Source organism: Lithobates pipiens, unplaced genomic scaffold (assembly GCF_037356315.1).
Source record: "Lithobates pipiens isolate NorthernLeopardFrog02 unplaced genomic scaffold, aLitPip1_a1.2 Scaffold_18, whole genome shotgun sequence".
Lineage (NCBI taxonomy): Eukaryota > Metazoa > Chordata > Amphibia > Anura > Ranidae > Lithobates > Lithobates pipiens.
In genome coordinates, this window is record NW_027507758.1 from 636743749 (window position 1) to 636762079 (window position 18331).

At 46.7% G+C, this 18331-nt stretch overlaps 2 protein-coding genes across 5 annotated transcripts in view; one reads left to right on the forward strand and one right to left on the reverse strand.

Annotated features, from left to right (window-relative positions):
• LOC143989579 (uncharacterized) overlaps window positions 1-18331 on the reverse strand; it is a 133239-nt gene that overhangs the window by 45664 nt on the left and 69244 nt on the right. The gene's annotated exons all lie outside the window — the stretch shown is intronic.
• Window positions 1-18331, forward strand: part of LOC143989638 (uncharacterized) — a 127475-nt gene that overhangs the window by 4800 nt on the left and 104344 nt on the right. For 2 of the 3 annotated variants that reach the window (XM_077489891.1, XM_077489890.1), the window contains one exon: window positions 2870-7218. The exons of the other annotated variant lie outside the window; for it this stretch is intronic. In XM_077489891.1, coding sequence (XP_077346017.1) covers window positions 2870-4113 — 1244 coding nt within the window. In that variant the 3' untranslated portion in view covers window positions 4114-7218. Of the gene's footprint in view, window positions 1-2869; window positions 7219-18331 lie in introns of those variants that run through there. 3 annotated transcript variants of the gene reach the window in all.

Genomic DNA, 18331 nt, shown 5'->3' on the forward strand with positions numbered 1-18331 from the left:
GGGGTCCATGACCGGAGGAGCCGACCACTTTTTGAGAAGGATCTCCATGTATTTGGGGACCGAAAAGGTCCGTTGCGGGCGACCCCATTCCCTGTAAATTAACTTGTCAAAATAAGTCAAATACAGGAACACCTTAGGTGAACGTGCTGGCTTGCAGGACCCAAAAGGGACCTGTACATCAGCAGAGGTATCCGCTGGCTCCTGAATCTTCAGGGTATCACGCACAGCGTGCTCCAACAAGCGATTTATGGCGCCCGGACGGGGACCCATCCTTACTGTCCGAACGGTCCTGGTCAGCGTCGTCTGACAAGACAGAGCAGGGGTCACCAGCCTCAGCAGGACCCGACTCTGCGTCAGAGCTCTCCCCAGAGGATGGGGGGGCAGGGGACGCTTTTTAGCACCTTTCTTCCCACGCACTGCCTCCGTCTTGGCAACAAACTAATTGAGGACTGCCGTCAGGGTGTCCATGGGTACTGCGCAGTCTGCAGGTTACCCGGTTGCAATTGCCTGGATTTTGGAGGAAGAAACACCAGTTTCTGAAGTCATGCTGACCCTACCCTGTCTGCCACCCGAAGGGGACTTAGGACAGTGACAGTCCCACCCTCCTTGCTGCCACTGACTGAGGGGCTCTTTCCCACCGGACTCGCCACCCTGAGGAGTTCTGCACTGTTCACAAGTTGTGCCTGTAGACCCTGAGTGCTCCCAAGTGCAGAGGAAACCAGCGCTGTGTCGGTGGCAGCCACCGGAATGAGCGCTAAACATTCTAAAAAACGTGCTCAGGCTTCAATAAAATGGCCACCCAGCGTCCAGTACACAGGTGGCAAACACAGGGAAAATGACTGTGAGAGCACCTAAGCCATGCTGCTGCTAGAGAACACTGAAAAAACGTGTTCAGGCTTCCATAAAATGTGTCCTGAATAGGAGATCACTTGGAAAATGGCTGCTGAAGCCCAGAAGTGCATGCTGCCTTGCCCACACCTAAAATGGCCACCAGCAGCTCCATGAGGCAAGAAAGAAAGCAATGTGACACAGATACAGCGCCACACCCAACCACAACAGACCCTCACAGGCACCTTCCAGGAGCTTAACACAGACAACCCAGGACACCACTAGCCAGCCAGCCCCCCATCTCAGGTGAGAGCCCACAGAGAACACATGTACACTGCTCAGCAGCCACATGCAGCATCCCCCCAGGGGGGAGGGAAGATAGGGACAGGGGAGAGAAGAGAGGAAGGTGAGGGACCCCCCGAATCGACCTCCCAGGGAATGCCCAGCTGCTCAGCCCCACTGAGGAAGGGAGAGACATTCCATTGCAGAACTACTCACTGATCAGTACAGGGTAGCTGCTGGCCTCGGCATACTGTGACGCAGACATCAGTAGCCCGGTCATATGTACGCCCCGGAGCATAAAAGCTCACCGACCACCTCCTGGAGCTGAGGTTTCGTGGTGGCCCGCCAAGCCATAGCTGCGACCTGCACACGCTCGATGACCGGACTGGGGAGACTACAAGGATAAGGGTATCCAGGATCATTCATCTTGCGCAAAAAGCCAAGCTTCTGCATAAAAAAGCATGGACTGATGGACCTGCAGGGTTCCTAGGTCTTCCTCCTTCACTAGGCAAAATAAAGCTGAGGTCTGTCTGACAGACGGGAGGGTTGTAGCCCAAGGGACCGCCCCCTGGGCGGAACTAAGATTTCTGAGTGTTGTGTTACAAGTATGCCTAGTATTCTCCTAGTGATAAGGCTAACAACCCATTTGTTATATTTGAGAGGAGCTGTGTCGGTCGGTGAATATAAGAGAAATGTAGGTTTTCACCATAAGCATTAATCTCTGACAGAGCAATTCTCCCAGGCTCACATGCTCTGGAGGGATATGTCTGTATAGTCTCAGACCCAAGTCACTGAGTGCAGTCTCAGGAGATGGGAGGCAGTGGTTTGGGACCTCTGCAACTTGTCTCATGGAAACATTAAAGCTTCCGCTGACTGCTGAATACCAATATTATGAGTCCTGACCCCTGCACTATATACTCTATGTTGTACATTACATCATTCTGATACTATGTAGTCCTATCTGTTGTATCTTATACAATATGTTGTATATTACATAGTCCTGACCGCTGCTATATATTATTATACAGGATTTATATAGCGCCAACAGTTTGCACAGCGCTTTACAACATGAGAGCAGACAGTACACTTATAATACAAATCAATACAGGAGGGACTAGAGGGCCTTGCTCGTTAGAGCTTACAATCTAGAAGATATAGAAATGTAATATGTATTCTCTTTTGTTACACCCATTTTCTACCAGCTGAACATTTTATATCTGATGATTTGATTGGAGCACAGACTTTTACATGGTGATAATAATGTGATAACATCCTCAAACTTTGGAACCTTAAACAGAAAATGATAATGAGGGAGGAGACAATAACCCAATGATGGGGGTCTTCAGGATCAGTCCAGTCTTCATCTTGGTTGTTCTCCCCCCATCCTCACTCTCTGACCTCTGGTGGGGCTCAGCCCCGCTGTTATTCATGACTAAATCATGGACTAAATTAGGAAGTGCAGGACTTCTTGTGTTGGGAAGATGGCAATGAGTGATAGAGGGGGAGGGGACACTCGTCCTATAATCCCCTCATCACTGTCACTCCTATAAAAGACAGTTCTCGTTGTTTCCTCACTCTCTGACTAAGGTCCATGAATAAAGAAATGATCTGGTAGGTGATCAGAGGACCCATTTACTAGTTACCTTGAGGGGGGAATTGTAAGATCCTCAGAGGCAAAGCTGCCTGATGTGGGCGGAGTCCTGGTTTAGGGGAACCAATCAGCTCATGTCTAGTAATAATCTTTGTATTTCTATTTTAGTAGATGGACGGGAGATGAGGAAAACCTCAGAGGATTGTCTCACTTTGTCTCCAGACTGTAAAGTAGAAGATGAGGACATCACACAGTATAGTCCAGGAGAAAACCCGACTACCTCAAATGTCCATCCGGCACCACACAGTGTAGATGGACCATCGTATTCCTCTTATCCCGAGGAACCTCAGACTGTGAGGGACGGTGCTGTCCTTCCAACAGATAAGAGATTTTCCTGTACTGAGTGCGGGAAGTGTTTCCGTTCTAAATCCAAGCTTAATGTGCATAATAGATCTCACACAGGGGAGAAGCCGTATTCCTGTCCTGAGTGTGGAAAATGTTTTTCACAGACATCCAATCTTTATAAACATCAGAGATCTCACACAGGGGAGAAGTATTCCTGTACTGAGTGCGGGAAATGTTTTTCACAGAAGTCCAGTCTTTACACACATCAGAAATCTCACACGGGGCAGCAGCCTTATTCCTGTCCTGAGTGCAGGAAATTTTTTTCACAGAAGTCCCATCTTTACAAACATCAGAGATCTCACACGGGGGAGAAGCCATATGCCTGTCCTGAGTGTGGAAAATGTTTTTCACAGAAATCCAGTCTTTACACACATCAGAGATCTCACACGGGGCAGCAGCCGTATTGCTGTCCTGAGTGCGGGAAAGGTTTTTCACAGAAGTCCCATCTTTACATGCATCAGAGATCTCACACGGGGGAGAAGCCGTATTCCTGTTCTGAATGCGGGAAAAGTTTTTCACAGAAGCATCATCTTTACGCCCATCAGAGATTGCACACAGGGGAGAAGCCGTATTCCTGTCCTGAGTGTGGGAAATGTTTTTCACAGAAGTCCAAGCTTTACACACATCAAAGATCTCACACAGGGGAAAAGCCGTATTCCTGTCCTGAGTGTGGGAAATGTTTTTCAGACAAGTCCATTCTTTACACACATCAGAGATCTCACACAGGGGAGAATATGTATTCCTGTTCTGAGTGTGGGAAATGTTTTTCACAGAAGTCCCATCTTTACAGACATCAGAGATCTCACACAGGGGAGAAGCCGTATTCCTGTCCTGAGTGTGGAAAATGTTTTTCACAGAAGTCAAATCTTTACAAACATCAGAGATCTCACATTGGGCAGAAGCAATATTCCTGTCTTGCGTGTGGGAAATGTTTTTCAGTTAAGTCCAGTCTTTACAAACATCAGAGATCTCATGTGGGGGAGAAGCCATATTCCTGTCCTGAGTGAGGGAATTGTTCCTCTCTGAAGTCCTGTCTTCCTGTACATCAGGGATCCCACACAACCCTCGAGGTGTATTAGTGCCTTGAGTGCGGGAAATGTCTTCTATATGAATGTTGCTGGACATCACAGCTCTCATGTGGGGAAGAAGCACACCCTGATATACACCTCAGATAGGCTGCTTTCACATTGAGGCGCTTTACCGGCGCTATAGCACTAAAAATATCGCCTGTAAACAACCTCTCCTCTCACTCCAGTATGAAAGCCCGAGTGCTTTCACACTGGAGCGGTGCGCTGGCCGGACGCCAAAAAAAGTCTTGCAAATCCTTTGAGGCACTGTAGGAGCAGTGTGTGTGTATGTATATATATATATGTGACTTCAATATTTATTGAAGTCAATGGGCAGCGCTGCCAAAGTGCCGGCTGAAGCGGCGCTTTGTGGGCACGTGTAACCCTTTTTCAGCCATTAGCTTGGGTTAATAGGTCCCCGCTAGTGGCCGAAAAGGCCCGCAAAAACAACGGTGAAGCGACGCTAAAAATAGCGGCACTTTACTGCGGACGCCCCCCAACACTCCAGTGTGAAAGTAGCTCTATACTCCATGGCTGATCTTCATCACGTAAGAAACAGTTGATAAGGAGATCAGAGATCATCAAAGACATGGATGAAGTGTTGTACTGTGTTTGCCATTGATAGCAGTAGAAAAACAAAAAAATTGAGTCATTACCTCTTATTGGCTGAGTACATTTTGTGGTGTGAGGTTTCACAAACACTTAGAGGTCTGTTTCAAAACGTGTTGAATGTGACCAGCATTTGGCCAGCCGTGACGATTTTTGGTAATATTTTATTTCATATGATCATTTGCTCCATCTAGTGGTCATAATATCATATTGCACTGTTTTTACTGATGGGGATATTTCAGGAAAATTTACTCCATTATTGGCCACTAGATGGAGCTGACAATGATAGGAAATCACTGTGTTAATTAACCACTTTCAGATCGGACCATTTTACTGGTCAAAGACCAGACCACTTTTTGCGATTCGGCACTGCATCGCTTTAACTGACAATTGCGAGGTCGTGCGACGTGGCTCCCAAACAAAATTGACGTCCTTTTTTTCCCACAAATAGAGCTTTCTTTTGGTGGTATTTGATCACCCCTGCGGTTTTTATTTTTTGCGCTATAAACAAAAATAGAGCGACAATTTTGAAAAAAACACATTATTTTTTACTTTTTGTTATAATAAATATCCCCCAAAAATATATAAAAAAACATTTTTTTCCCTCAGTTTAGGCTGATACGTATTCTTCTACATATTTTTGGTAAAAAAATCGCAATAAGCGATTATTGATTGGTTTGCGCAAAAGTTATAGCGTTTACAAAATAGGGATGTTTTATAGCATTTTTATTAATTATTTTTTATTATTTTTTTTTTTTACTAGTAATGGCGGCGATCAGTGATTTTTATTGTGACTGCGACATTGTGGGGGACACATCGGACATTTTTGACACATTTTTGGGACCATTGTCATTTATACAGTAATCACTGCTATATAAATGCAGTGATTTCTGTGTAAATGACACTGGCAGTGAAAGGGTTAACCAGTGGGTGGCAGTGTAGGGGTTAAGTGTTCCTAGGGGTGTGTTACTAACTGTGGGGGGGTTGGGCTTTCATTTAGTGAACACTGATCTCTGCTCCAATCACATGGAGCAGAGATCAGCGTCACTAGTTGCTAGGCAGAATGGAGAAATGCTGTTTACACAGCATTTCCTCCATTCAGCCGTCCCGTGAGACGATCGCGGGTATGCCCGCGGCGATCGAGTCCGCGGGTCCCGCGACCGGAATCACGGGGGTCCCGACCAGCGCAGGAGCGCGCCGCCGGCGGCGCGCTCCCGATGGCAGGGCGGCATTGAAGATTGGATGTACATGTACGCCAATATGCCTGCCCGTGCCATTCTGTCGACGTACATCGTCGTGCGCTGGTCGGGAAGTGGTTAAAGGGGTTGTAAAGCTTTGTTTTTTTTATTTTCTAAATAGGTTCCTTTAAGCTAGTGCATTGTTGGTTCACTTAACTTTTCCTTCGATTTCCCTTCTAAATGTTTTTTTTCTTTGGCTGAATTCCTCATTCCTGTTTCTCCTCAGTAAAGTTCACACCATCTTCCGACCGGTGTTTAGTCAGCCAGAACAGCTTACTGAGGAGGAAAAGGAAGTGAGGGAAATCGAAGTAAAAGGTAAGCGAACCAGCAATGCACTAGCTTAAAGGAACCTATTTAGAAAATAAAAAATGAACCTTTACAACCCCTTTAAAACATGTCTAGAATTTGTCACGGCTGGATCTATACTTGTCACATTCGTCCAATGAATTTTCTATAAGTAGACCCCTTCTTCAGACATGGCTTCATACGGATACCGGAGATCATACTCATGCAGTTGTCAGTACAGTAGACACTGAAGGAAAGAAGTCCACTTTATGCCTCCATAAGGTGAACATGCTGGACTTATTAATCTTTTTTTACTATATAGGCCAATGATGGTGAACCTTGGCACCCCGGATGTTTTGGAACTACATTTCCCATGATGCTCAACTACACTGCAGAGTGCCTGAGCATCATGGGAAATGTAGTTCCAAAACATCTGGGGTGCCAAGGTTCACCATCACTGATATAGGCCTCCCTCTTGCGTGACATCTGGGTTCTTGCTGTGGGACAGATGATATACTACTTCCTATTTGTATGGCTTGAACAATATCTCCTGGGTACAATGAATATACCTATTTATGGACTATGTTCACTTGATGACTTTTCTATGGTGGCAATCTCTTTCTTTTATTGATTTTTGCACACACTTTATATACCACGGTCACAGTGTGTGATCTTTTCTCCGCATATGTGCACATTGCAATGCTGATGTTTTTTGGCTCTCATTTGAACAATAAGAACATAAAAAAAATTGAAAAGCGGATCCTGAAGAAGCCCTCTATTAGGGGGAAACGGGTCGATACATATTTCCTTCGCTATCTACTAATGCAGAAATGGTTGTTTTATGCATCTACAGTTATGATATATTACCTTTTTTTTTTTTAACTTTGAATAAATAAAATTATTTGCCATTTTATGCATTTTGGTACTTTTGTCACTTACTTTAGGCGCTTTAAAATGCCCATTCCATACAGTCTCCCTATGTGGAGAAACATGGGCACTATCTCTCTTTTGATTAAACCAGCCATTCATTTAAAACGTAAAATATCACAGCCAGCCATTATGGAGCTAGGTATAATAGGAACTAGCGCCATCTAGTGAACAAATGCAACAATTTCCATTTAAAATCAATGGGAAAACTTTTGACCAGCTCAGCAAATAGCCTAAGAACATTTGTTTAATACGCCATTCACACAGAAGCCATGTACATGCATTTTCACAGGGAAAACTGTTATGCAGTTTTTAGTAAATAGACTCCTAAATGTAAGGAATTGTTTATTTAAAAGTGGAAGGAATGTAGCAGCTAAATGAATATCCCTCCTAGCAATGCTATGTACACCCTCATAGTTAGGTGCTAGGCTGTCAGAAAAATTTATTCTCTTTTTTGTGGCGCTCCTCTGTAATCAGTGGAGCTGCTGCTGATTGCTTTGGACTGATCAGGCTGCACACTTGATTGCTTCTCCCTGCTTTCTGGAAGGCACCAGAACATAGGAGTGGAGGAGGCTCAGTGAGCAGCCTGCATATTTATGAGGTCCCAGCCAATCCTTGAGGGGGTGTGTTCAGAGGATAGCTAGAGAGAACATCAACAATCTGGGGCTGCATCAGTCTAGGTCCTTTTCCAGTAGGAGACCCTCCCAGGCCACCCTGCACCTTTTACCAGGAGCCCAGTGAGGCCCCCCACCTACTGAAAGGCCGGGGCCCTATATTCAGAGTGACTGAAATCTAGAGAAGGAGGATTTCACCTGGGATCCAGTCTGGAGACTCCATTACACAGCTGTCTGCCTGACGCTGAGAATGGACTTGTGAGTATAGACCTAAGAGCAGGGTCTGGGCGAATGTTAACCCTGCTGTTTTTCCATGTAGGTGCCCGGGAAACGTCATTCATATTTGTACGTACGTGGGGAGATTTTGGGGTGGGGTTTTCAGTGTTTGGGTATAACTTAAATTTTTCCCTTTATTGCTATCATTTATTGCCTAATGTGATAGAATTTTATTGTGACCGGTTCTATTTAATGAGACATCAGGAGTCTATCAGAACACTCATGTATCTCCTGTCCTCCACTGAAGATAATGGAGAGTAGATCATGCTGCATTCACAACTTCTCCAGCCACAGCGGTCAGGAATGATAGCACTGAACCCGGAAGTCACCTAATACTCATAACTTCCGGGGTCATTCTAGCTATGGGGAGCAGTGAGAGGATGTCCTCTGGACTCTCTTCCCTCTACCCAGTGGCACCCACCATGATAATGCTATGCCCGTAGGAGGGATAGTAAGACCCAACATACATGTTAGGGTGTCCGTTGAAGCCATCCAGCCTTGCTTTTTGAAAGCTCCCCCTGTGACAATGTCTGAGAGCGCACTTATTCTTCACCGGAATGTTCCAGAAGGGTACTGCTGGTCTCTGTGACAAATTATTCCACCATTGTAGGTAGGTTTGGGAAGGTTTCCCTGAACATCGTAATTTGGTGTTTGGCAATTTTCACCATTGGCAAGGTCTGTAAAATATCGTGTTTGCCTATACTCTGATACCAGACTGGTAATATAGATTTCCATAACCGGGAATCAGATGAGGAAGGATCCATCTTGTGTCCAATCAAGAAGCAGATTTCTGGCCTCACTCACAGCTTTACTGTCAGATGTAGGGGATCCACCAATGTGCTCCAGGCAGTAGAGGGCAAAGTTATTTTGTTCCTGGTGGTTCAACCTTGGCTACCTGGAGGAGAATAAATAGGTGGTGCTCTGTGCTGAATTGTGGGGTGGGCCTAAAACTGTAGGCCTACTCACTATGTACATGGTAACATATTCCACAGTCCTTATATCCACAAAATATAATTCAATTACTGTGCCACAAGGGAGAGTCTAACAGACACACACAAACCTCAGCACAATCATTGGTGAGTAGGGATGAGCCGAACACCCCCCCGGTTTGGTTAGCACCAGAACCTTCGAACGGACCGCAAATTTGTGCGAACTTTAGAACCCCATTAAAGTCTATGGGACTCGAACGTTCGAAATAAAAAGTGCTAATTTAAATGGCTAATATGCAAGATGTTGTCCTAAAAAGGGTTTGGGGACCTGGCTCCTGCCCCAGGGGACATGGGTCAATGCCTAAAATGTTTTTAAAAACTGCCGTTTTTTCAGGAGCACTGATTTTAATGACGATCTCACTTCCTGTTGTCTCCTTCTGTTTGCAAGTAGGAGACATTTGTAAGTTGGATGTTTGAAAGTAGGGGCCTGCTCTATATGCTCTGCAGAAATGGCAGAACAAGGTGTTGGTGTTGCCACAACATTGTAAGCCCTCAAATTGACTCTTGGTGGGTGCTGGAGCGCCCTGCTGTGAACGATTATATAAGAATTGTAATTACATGCCATTGTTGAACAGCGGTAGAAAAATTGGGCCTTTGGTGGTTGTGGTGCTGCTGCCACAACACTATAAGTCCTCACAGTTACTCTCGGTGGGCAGAGGAATGGGCCCTGCTGTGAAATATTATATCAAGAATTGTAATTACATGCCCCTGTTAAACAGGGGCTGAAAAATTGGGCCTTAGGCACTGGTGCTGGTGCCACGACACTGCAACCTCTCCCATATACTCTATTTGTAGTGCAGGAATGAGCCCTGCTGCAAAGCATTGCATCAAAAATTGTAATTAAACGCCCCTGTTAAACAGGGGCTGAAAAATTGGGCTGGTGGCATCACCCAGAACCAAAAATGTTCTTCCAAGATATCAGCAGAGGAGGAAGAGGATAGACAGTCAACATAACAGGACAGTCACTCAGCATCAGCATAGGCAGTCTTGAAGGGATGTGATATTTCAAAAAAAATTATTCGGTTACATCAGCTTCAGGTGCTTGGTAGCTGTGAGTGATTCAAGACTGATTCATCTTTATGAAGGTCAGTCGATCAACTGAGTCGGTGGACAGGCACACCCTGTGATCAGTAACAAAGCCACCAGCAGCACTGAAGGTGCGTTCCGAAAACGTTGGATGCAGGTCAGGCCAGTAGCTCAATCGCTTACTGTGCAAGCTCTGGCCAGTGATCCATCCTCAAGACCCAGTAAGCCAGAGGATTTTCGTTGGGAAAGGTGTCCAAGTCTGACCTTGCCCCTAGGTATTCCTGAACCATGTAAATCAGACGCTGGCGATGGTTGCTGGAACCGATCATACCTTGGGGCTGCGGACTAAAAAATTGTCTGAACGCATCGGTCAGACGGCCACCTTCTGACCGAAGCCTGAGCAACAAGTTGTCCAGGACCAGGAGTTTGTAACCTCCCAGTCTCTGGGAATGCGTTGCACAGACCTTTCTGAAAGGCCTCCCGGAGATGTCTCATCCTCTGCGACAGCAAGATAAGGTCGGCAACCTTACCCTCGTACCATGGATCAAAGAGAGTGGCCAGCCAGTAATGGTCCCACTCCTTGATCCGAAGTGTACGAGGATCCTTCCGCAGGCTTTGCAGGATCAGGGAGGCCATGTAGCATAGGCTAGCTGAGGCATTCGGTCCGGAGTCCTCTGGGTCACTAAGGACAACATGATCCGCAGCTACCTCCTCCCAGCCACGTACAAGTCCACAGGTTTCTTGGGACTGTAAATCATCCCTAAAAGACTGCTGATGCTGAGTGCCAGGCTCCACCTCCATGCTGACACAATCATCCTCCTCCCTCTCCTCTTCCTGTGTGATGGGTGGGACAGCAGGAACACTGTCTGGAGAAAGGGGGCCTTGAGAGGCAAGGAAGTCCTTCCTGCCTCTGTTTTGCCTCAAGTGCCCTGTCCATTATTCCATGCAGCGTATGCTCCAACAGGTGGACAAGAGGTACACTGGTGCATGCACTGTCACTGCTCACCATCCTTGTGGCCTCCTCAAATGGTGACAGGACAGTGCATGCATCCCTGATCATGCCCCACTGGCGTGGTGAGAAAAAAACGAGCTCCTTTGACCCTGTCCTGGTGCTGTAGTCGCACAGGTACTCATTGATGGCCCTCTGCTGCGTGTGCAGCCGCTGCAGCATGGCCAATGTTGAGTTCCACCTAGTGGGCATGTCACATATAAGGCGGTTCTTGGGCAGGTTCAACTCCTTTTGGAGCTCAGCCAGCCGAGCACTGGCATTAAATGATAAGCGAAAATGCCACAGACTTTTCTGGCCTGCTTCAGAACATCCTGTAAGCCTGGGTACCTGCCCAAGAACTGCTGCACCACCAGGTTAAGGACGTGAGCTACACGGGTCAGTTGTCCCTGTCAGAGGGCGGAGAGGAGGTTGGTGCTATTGTCGCAAACCACCAATCCTGGCTTAAGCTGGCGTGGCTTTAACCACCTCTCGGCCTGCCCCGGCAGAGCTGACAAAATATCTGCCCCAGTGTGGCTCCTGTCCCCCAAACAAACCAGCGCAAGCACGGCATGGCATTGTTTTGCCTGCGTACTTGCGTAGCCCCTTGTACGCCTACGGAGCACCGCTGGTTCAGAGGACAGAGCACTGGAAGAGGCCATGGAGGAAGAAGGAGAGGAGGGGGTGGAGGAGAGAGGTGTGTCACAACAAGTAGTAGCATTTTGGAGGCGTTGTGGCGGAACAACCTCCAACACTACTGCACCTTGTCCTGCATCCTTCCCAGCTGCCAGAAGAGTGACCCAATGGGCCGTGAAAGATAGGTAATGTCCCTGTCCATGCCTGCTGGACCATGAGTCAGCGGTAATATGCACCTTACCGCTGGCGCCCTGTCCAGCGAGGCAAGGACATTGCCTTCCACATGCCGGTAGAGAGCCAGAATCGCCTTCCGTGAGAAAAAGTGGCGTTTGGGGACCTGCCACTGAGGAACCGCACATTGCACAAACTCACGGAAGGGGGCCGAGTCTACCAACTGAAAAGGCAGCAGTTGAAGTGCTAGCAATTTAGCCAAGCTAGCATTCAACCGCTGGGCATGTGGATGGCTGGGAGTGAACCTCTTTCGACGGTCCAGCAGCTGGGGCAGGGAAATTTGCCTGCTATAATCGGACGTGGGTGTACTGCTAGCAGAGTGCCTGCAAGCACTTGGCTGTGACACACCTAATTCTACACCTTCATTGGGGTTGGAGATCTCAGCTGATGAGGAGCAAGGAGAGGTCCGCTTTGTTCTTTGGTGTGGGTCTTTGAGGTACGCTTGCCAATGAGCTGCATGGCAGGTCAACATATGTCTGGTCAAGCATGTGGTGCCCAAGCGGCTGATGTTTTGGCCACGTGAGATACGCTTGAGGCATATGTTGCAAATAGCAGCAGTGCGATCTGATGCACTCATCTCAAAAAAGGCCCACACCAAAGAAATTTTAGAATAATGCGCAGAGGCAGCGCCCTGCACAGGCGGAGCTCTGCGGTGTGATTCAGTCAGTGTGCTGCCCCTAAGCTGGCCCCCGGAGGGCATCCTGCCTCGTTGGAGATGTGCCTCCTCCTCCTCTCTCCTACCAGGCACCCACGTGGAGTCAGTGCCCTCATCATCCCCTCCCTCTTCATCGCTGGAGCAAACCTGGCAGTATGCTGCAGCTTGTGGAACATGACTGCCAGATTGCTGTCCTTCTTGAGCATCCCCTCTCACGCTACTGCCTTCCTCTAGCTGAGTATCATCATCATCAGAGCCTACAAAACACTGTGCATCCTCCTGGAGCATGTACCCAACACTGTGCTCAAAGAGTTTAGGGGACTCCTCAGGAGGACGTGGTGGGTCTAGGGGAGGACATTGAGACGAGGGAAGACAATGTGTTGGCAGCTACTTTGCTAGTACCCTGAGCCGGGGCGAGAGAGGATGAGGATGAAGAGGGCTTGGTCATCCACTCTACCAAGTCTTCGGCATGATGCGGCTCAACACGTCCAGCTGCCGAAAATAAAGACAAGCGTGTCCCATGGCCACGTGCTGATGACGATGCACCGCGTCCATGACCAGCACTGTTGTCTCTAGACACAGAGCCTGCTTGCCCTCTTTTATCGGCTCGTGCCTGTCTGCCTCTCCTTGTTGGCCTTCCAGACATGGTAATGGCCTGAAGGGAGATGGGAAAACCAGCAATTGGGTAGTGTATATTGTGCTGGAGGCACAGAACACCCACTAACTCCTGCAGATGCCTTTATTATAGAACAACAGGAATTAAAGGGTAGATACCGGTGTATACTGTGCTGTGCTGGAGGCACACAACACCAACTAACTCCTGCAGATGGCTCAATTAGGGAAGAGCAAAATAGGTAGATACAGGTGTATACTGCGCACAGGGCACACAGACAACACCCACAAACTCCTGCAGATGGCTGATAGCTCAATTACAGAAGAGCAATATAGCTATATAGGTGGATAATGGTGTATACTGCGCTCAGGGCACACAGACAACACCCACAAACTCCTGCAGATGGCTGAAAGCTCAATTACAGAAGAGCAAGTACGCTAAATAGGTGGATAACGGACGGTGTATACTGCGTTGAAGGTACACAGAGAACACCCACTAACTCCTGCAGACACCAACACACTACACAAGGCCGCCGCACTTGGGGGCCTTATATAGTGTAGGGCGTGTACTACACAGCCTGAGCTATGATTGGCCACAGGCATCCTGCCTGTGGCCAATCATGGCTCTCCTCGCTGCCGGCGCTGTGATTGGCCAAGCATGCGGGGTCACAGTGCATGCTTGGCGCAGTGCATCGTGGGCCGTGAGCGCCACACGAATTTGGCGCGAACGGCCCACAGAGTTCTGGCTTCGTCGAACGGGCAAACAGTCGGTGTTCGAGTCCAACATGCATTCGACTCGATCACCAAGCTCATCCCTATTGGTGAGAATGAAACTCTTCCATCACATTTGCTTTTCTACACTCAGCTAACCTTCAATAACATATTGACTACTGAGCAACCAGAAATTGTAGTGAAAAAAAAAAATCATAGTCATGAGTATGTCACGTCTAGCCCAGTACAGAGTGCAGTGGTAAGGCGTATGTCCTATACAGCCCTGTGTACAGAGTGCAGTGGTAAGGAGTAAGTCCTATACAGCCCAGTACACAGAGTGCAGTGGTAAGGCGTATGTCCTATACAGCCCAGTGTACAGAGTGCAGTGGTCAGTAATATACATCATATTAAAGAGGAGGTCCGCCGTTTTTTTTTTTTAAGTCAGCAACTACAAACACTGTAGCTGGTGACTTTTAATAAGGACACCTACCTGTCCAGCGATTTTGGCCACCCGAGGCTGATCCATCCATTGGATTGGGTGTCGGCGCCGCCATCCTAACTAAGGGAAACAGGCAGTGGAGCCTTGTGGCTTCACTGCCCGCTTCCTACTGCGCATGCGCAAATCGTGCATGGCTTTGTGAACGGCCCTGTTGTTTTCTGGGACACACACGTCCCAGAAGGCAACGGGCCGCTCGCCGATGAGGAGGAACTGAAGAAACAGCGCAGTGCAATAGAAAGAGGCAGATTAGGAAGACTGACTAGCAACAGGATTTTCTGGTAAGTAAAAAAAGGTTTTTTTTTCACATTTTTTTAAGAATATTAATGGAATTTTTTATTTTAGGGTGGCCCTCCGCTTTAAGCCCAGACTATTAGCAAAAAAGAGGGTTTCACTATGTCAGACCAGTGTGTTGTTGCCACATCCCTAGTTGTGTATCAAAAAAAAAAAGAAAAAGAATCCCCCTTCGTTGGGACTTTGTAGGCAGCAACCACACATATGAATTTAGAAAATATAATTTATTAGGTATACATAAAATCACTTGATCCTATATTGAAAAATAGTTAAAAGGACAGAAAAAAATACTACACAAGTATACAAAACAGCGTAGACAAGACAAAAAACACGACAGGTAACATGGTATGCATGACAAAAAGATAGTGTTACTCTCCGGTATATAGTGATCTCCAGTACCCGACTCGTTTCTGGTTCAAGCACCTTCGTCAGGGGTATTTAATAAGAGTATATGCAGTCATAATTTTGTCTTAGTTGTGAAATGTTCCACCATATATGTTCCACCATATAACTTAGAAAAATGGATGAAGCACTGCCAGTGGGGGTGTCAATAGATGCCCACCAAAAGCATCAATAATGCACGATAATATCAGAAAAATTATTTGTCTGGTGATCGCAAGGAGTCAAATATGTCGGATTGCCAAACAAGGTCTGTGAATTTTTAATTTAAAGTGCTATCCGGAGCCTTAAATATGGCTCCTGATCCCTATATAACAGCAACACATTCCGAATACTTAAGTATCAGACCTCCATATGGACAATGAGGCCCTCTGTCTTTGCGTCACCCTGCTCTGCAGTGCTCGAGACTAAAGAGATTAGGTGTAAGCACAGCATGTTATATAACAGCTGGGCATACAGAGTGCAGTGGTCAGGAGTATGTCATATATAGCTCGACATAGTGTAGTGGTCAGAAGAATATCTTATAGTGTCCTGGAGTGCAATGGTCAGAAACATTTCATATATATATATATATATATATATATATATATAGATATATATATATATATATATATATACACACATATACATAGTTTTACGGCTTTTTAATTAATAATAATTTTTTTTAAATGGCGGCGACCAGTGATTTTTATCGTGACTGCGACATTATGGTGGACACATTTTTGGGACCATTGTCATTTATACAGCACTTGTATAGTACTGATTCCTGTGTAAATGACACTGGCAGTGAAGGAGTTAACCACTAGGTGACAGTGTAGGGGTTAAGTGTGTCCTAGGGGAGTGTTGATAACTGTGAGGGGTGTAGCTGTGTTTTACACATCACTGATCTCTGCTCCAATCACATGGAGCAAAGATCAGTGACACTGTTGCTAGGCAGAACAGGGAGATGCTTCTTTACTTTAGCATCTCCCCGTTCTTCCTCTCCGTGAGGTGATCGCGGGTATCCCCGAGGTGATCAAATCTATGGGGACCTGCGACCCGAGTCATGGAGATCCGCGGGCTCCCCCGCCGCCTCTTAAAGGGCAATGTACAGGTACATGATTCTGACTGTACGTGCCCTTCTGCTGACGTACATCGGCGTGAGGTGGTCGGGTTAATGAGATATTTTTTACACAAGAGATGAGTATATGTAGATTTACACCCACATATTACAAAACCCCATTCTGCTAGTTCTCCTGAGTATGGGGATACTACATATGTGAGACTTTTTGGGAGCCTAGTGATCCGGGTATAACTTGCAGTGCCGATGTAAGCTGAGACAAAGACCTCCTCGCTGGTTCCAGTGAAGGGAGCAGGTACCTAAAGCACCATTTAGGGGTGTGGAAGCATCAGAAAAGAAAGGAACACCACTCACCGAGCCAATGCATGAATATGTGAATGAGTGCGGCATCAGCAAGTGCTGCTCCAGCCACGCCCCCTCTGACATGTTTTGCCCCGGTCTAGAAATACAAGAGGTAATAACTGTGGGGGGGGGGGGGGGGGATGGGCTGACGGAGACAATAAATGTACAGTTGTTAGGTGGAGGCAGGATAGGCTTCTCAGAAGAGATGCGTTTTCAGAGAACATCTGAAAGTGGACAAAGTAGGAGATAGTTGGAACGGATTGGGGTAAAGCATTCCAGAGGATGGGAGAGGCTCAGGAGAAGTCCTGGAGGTGAGTATGGGAGGAGGTGAGAGTAGGAGGTCCTGGAAGGAAAGAAGAGAACAATTAGGTTGGTATTTTTAGACCAGGTTAGTGATGGAGCTGGGGGCCGAGTTGTGGAATGGCTTCATAAGTTTTTGTTAGTATCTTGAATTTAATTTGCTGGTTGAGTGACAGCCAGTGAAGACATTGGCAGAGAGGGGTAGCAGAAGTGGTTTGTAAGGAAGATGAGCCTGGTAGAAGTGTTCATGATGGACTGAAGCTGGGATAGCTTATTTAACGTTAAGTCAATGACTTAAGGGAGTTGCAGTAGTCGATGTGAGAGATGACCAGGGAGTGAATTAGAAACTTTTTGGTGTCATTAGATTGGAAGGGGCAGATCTTGGAGATGTTTCAGAGGTTGAGGTGGCAAGTCAATGGATGAGGGACTAAAAGGAGAGTTTAGAAGGATTACACCTAGCACCCTTGGCATGGGGGGATGGGTTGATAGTTGAGCCATTGATTTTGACAAAGAAATCAGGGGATGAGGCATGTGGTGGAGGAAATATTATGAGCTTGGTTTTGGCTAGGTTGAGTTTGAGGAAGTGATGTGACATCTAGGTGGATATATCTGTTAGTAAGTTGGTGATGCTTGAGAAGACTGATGGAGGGAAGCTGGGGAGTAGAGAGCTAGATTTGGATGTCCTCCATAGGGATAAGCTGAACACCCCCCAGTTCGGTTCGAACCAGAACATATCGAACTGGCAAAAAATTTGGAAGAACACCATTAAAGTCTATGGGACACGAACATGAAAAATCAAAAGTGCTAATTTTAAAGTGTAATATGCAAGTTATTGTCATAAAAAGTGTTTGGGGACCTGGGTCCTGCCCCAGGGGACATGGATCAATGCAAAAAAAAGTTTTAAAAATGGCTGTTTTTTTTGGAAGCATTGATTTTAATAATGCTTAAAGTGAAACAATAAAGATGAAATATTCCTTTAAATATCATGCCTGGGGGTGACTATAATATGCCTGTAAAGTGGCGCAGTTTTCCCCTGTTTAGAACAATACCACAGCAAAATGACAGGAAAAGGAAAAAAAGTAATTTAAAACTGATCGCGGCTGTAATGAATATAGATAAAACTCATTGGAAAAAAAAGGCAAGGGTTTGACCCCCCCAGTCCATTACCAGGCTTCGCTCTGGTATGAATATTAAGCGGAACCCCGAACCAAAATTTAAAAAACATTGCGTGGGGGTCCTCCTAAAATCCATACCAGACCTGATTTTATGGGGAACCCTGCACCAAATTAAAAAGAAAAATGGCATAGGCCCCCCAAAATCCATACCAGACCCTTATCCGAGCACGCAACCTGGCAGGCCGCAGGAAAAGAGGGGGGACGAGAGAGCACCCCCTCCCTCCTGAACCATACCAGGCCACGTGCCCTCAACATGGGAAGGGGGTGCTTTGGGGTCTGACCCTAAAGCACCTTGTCC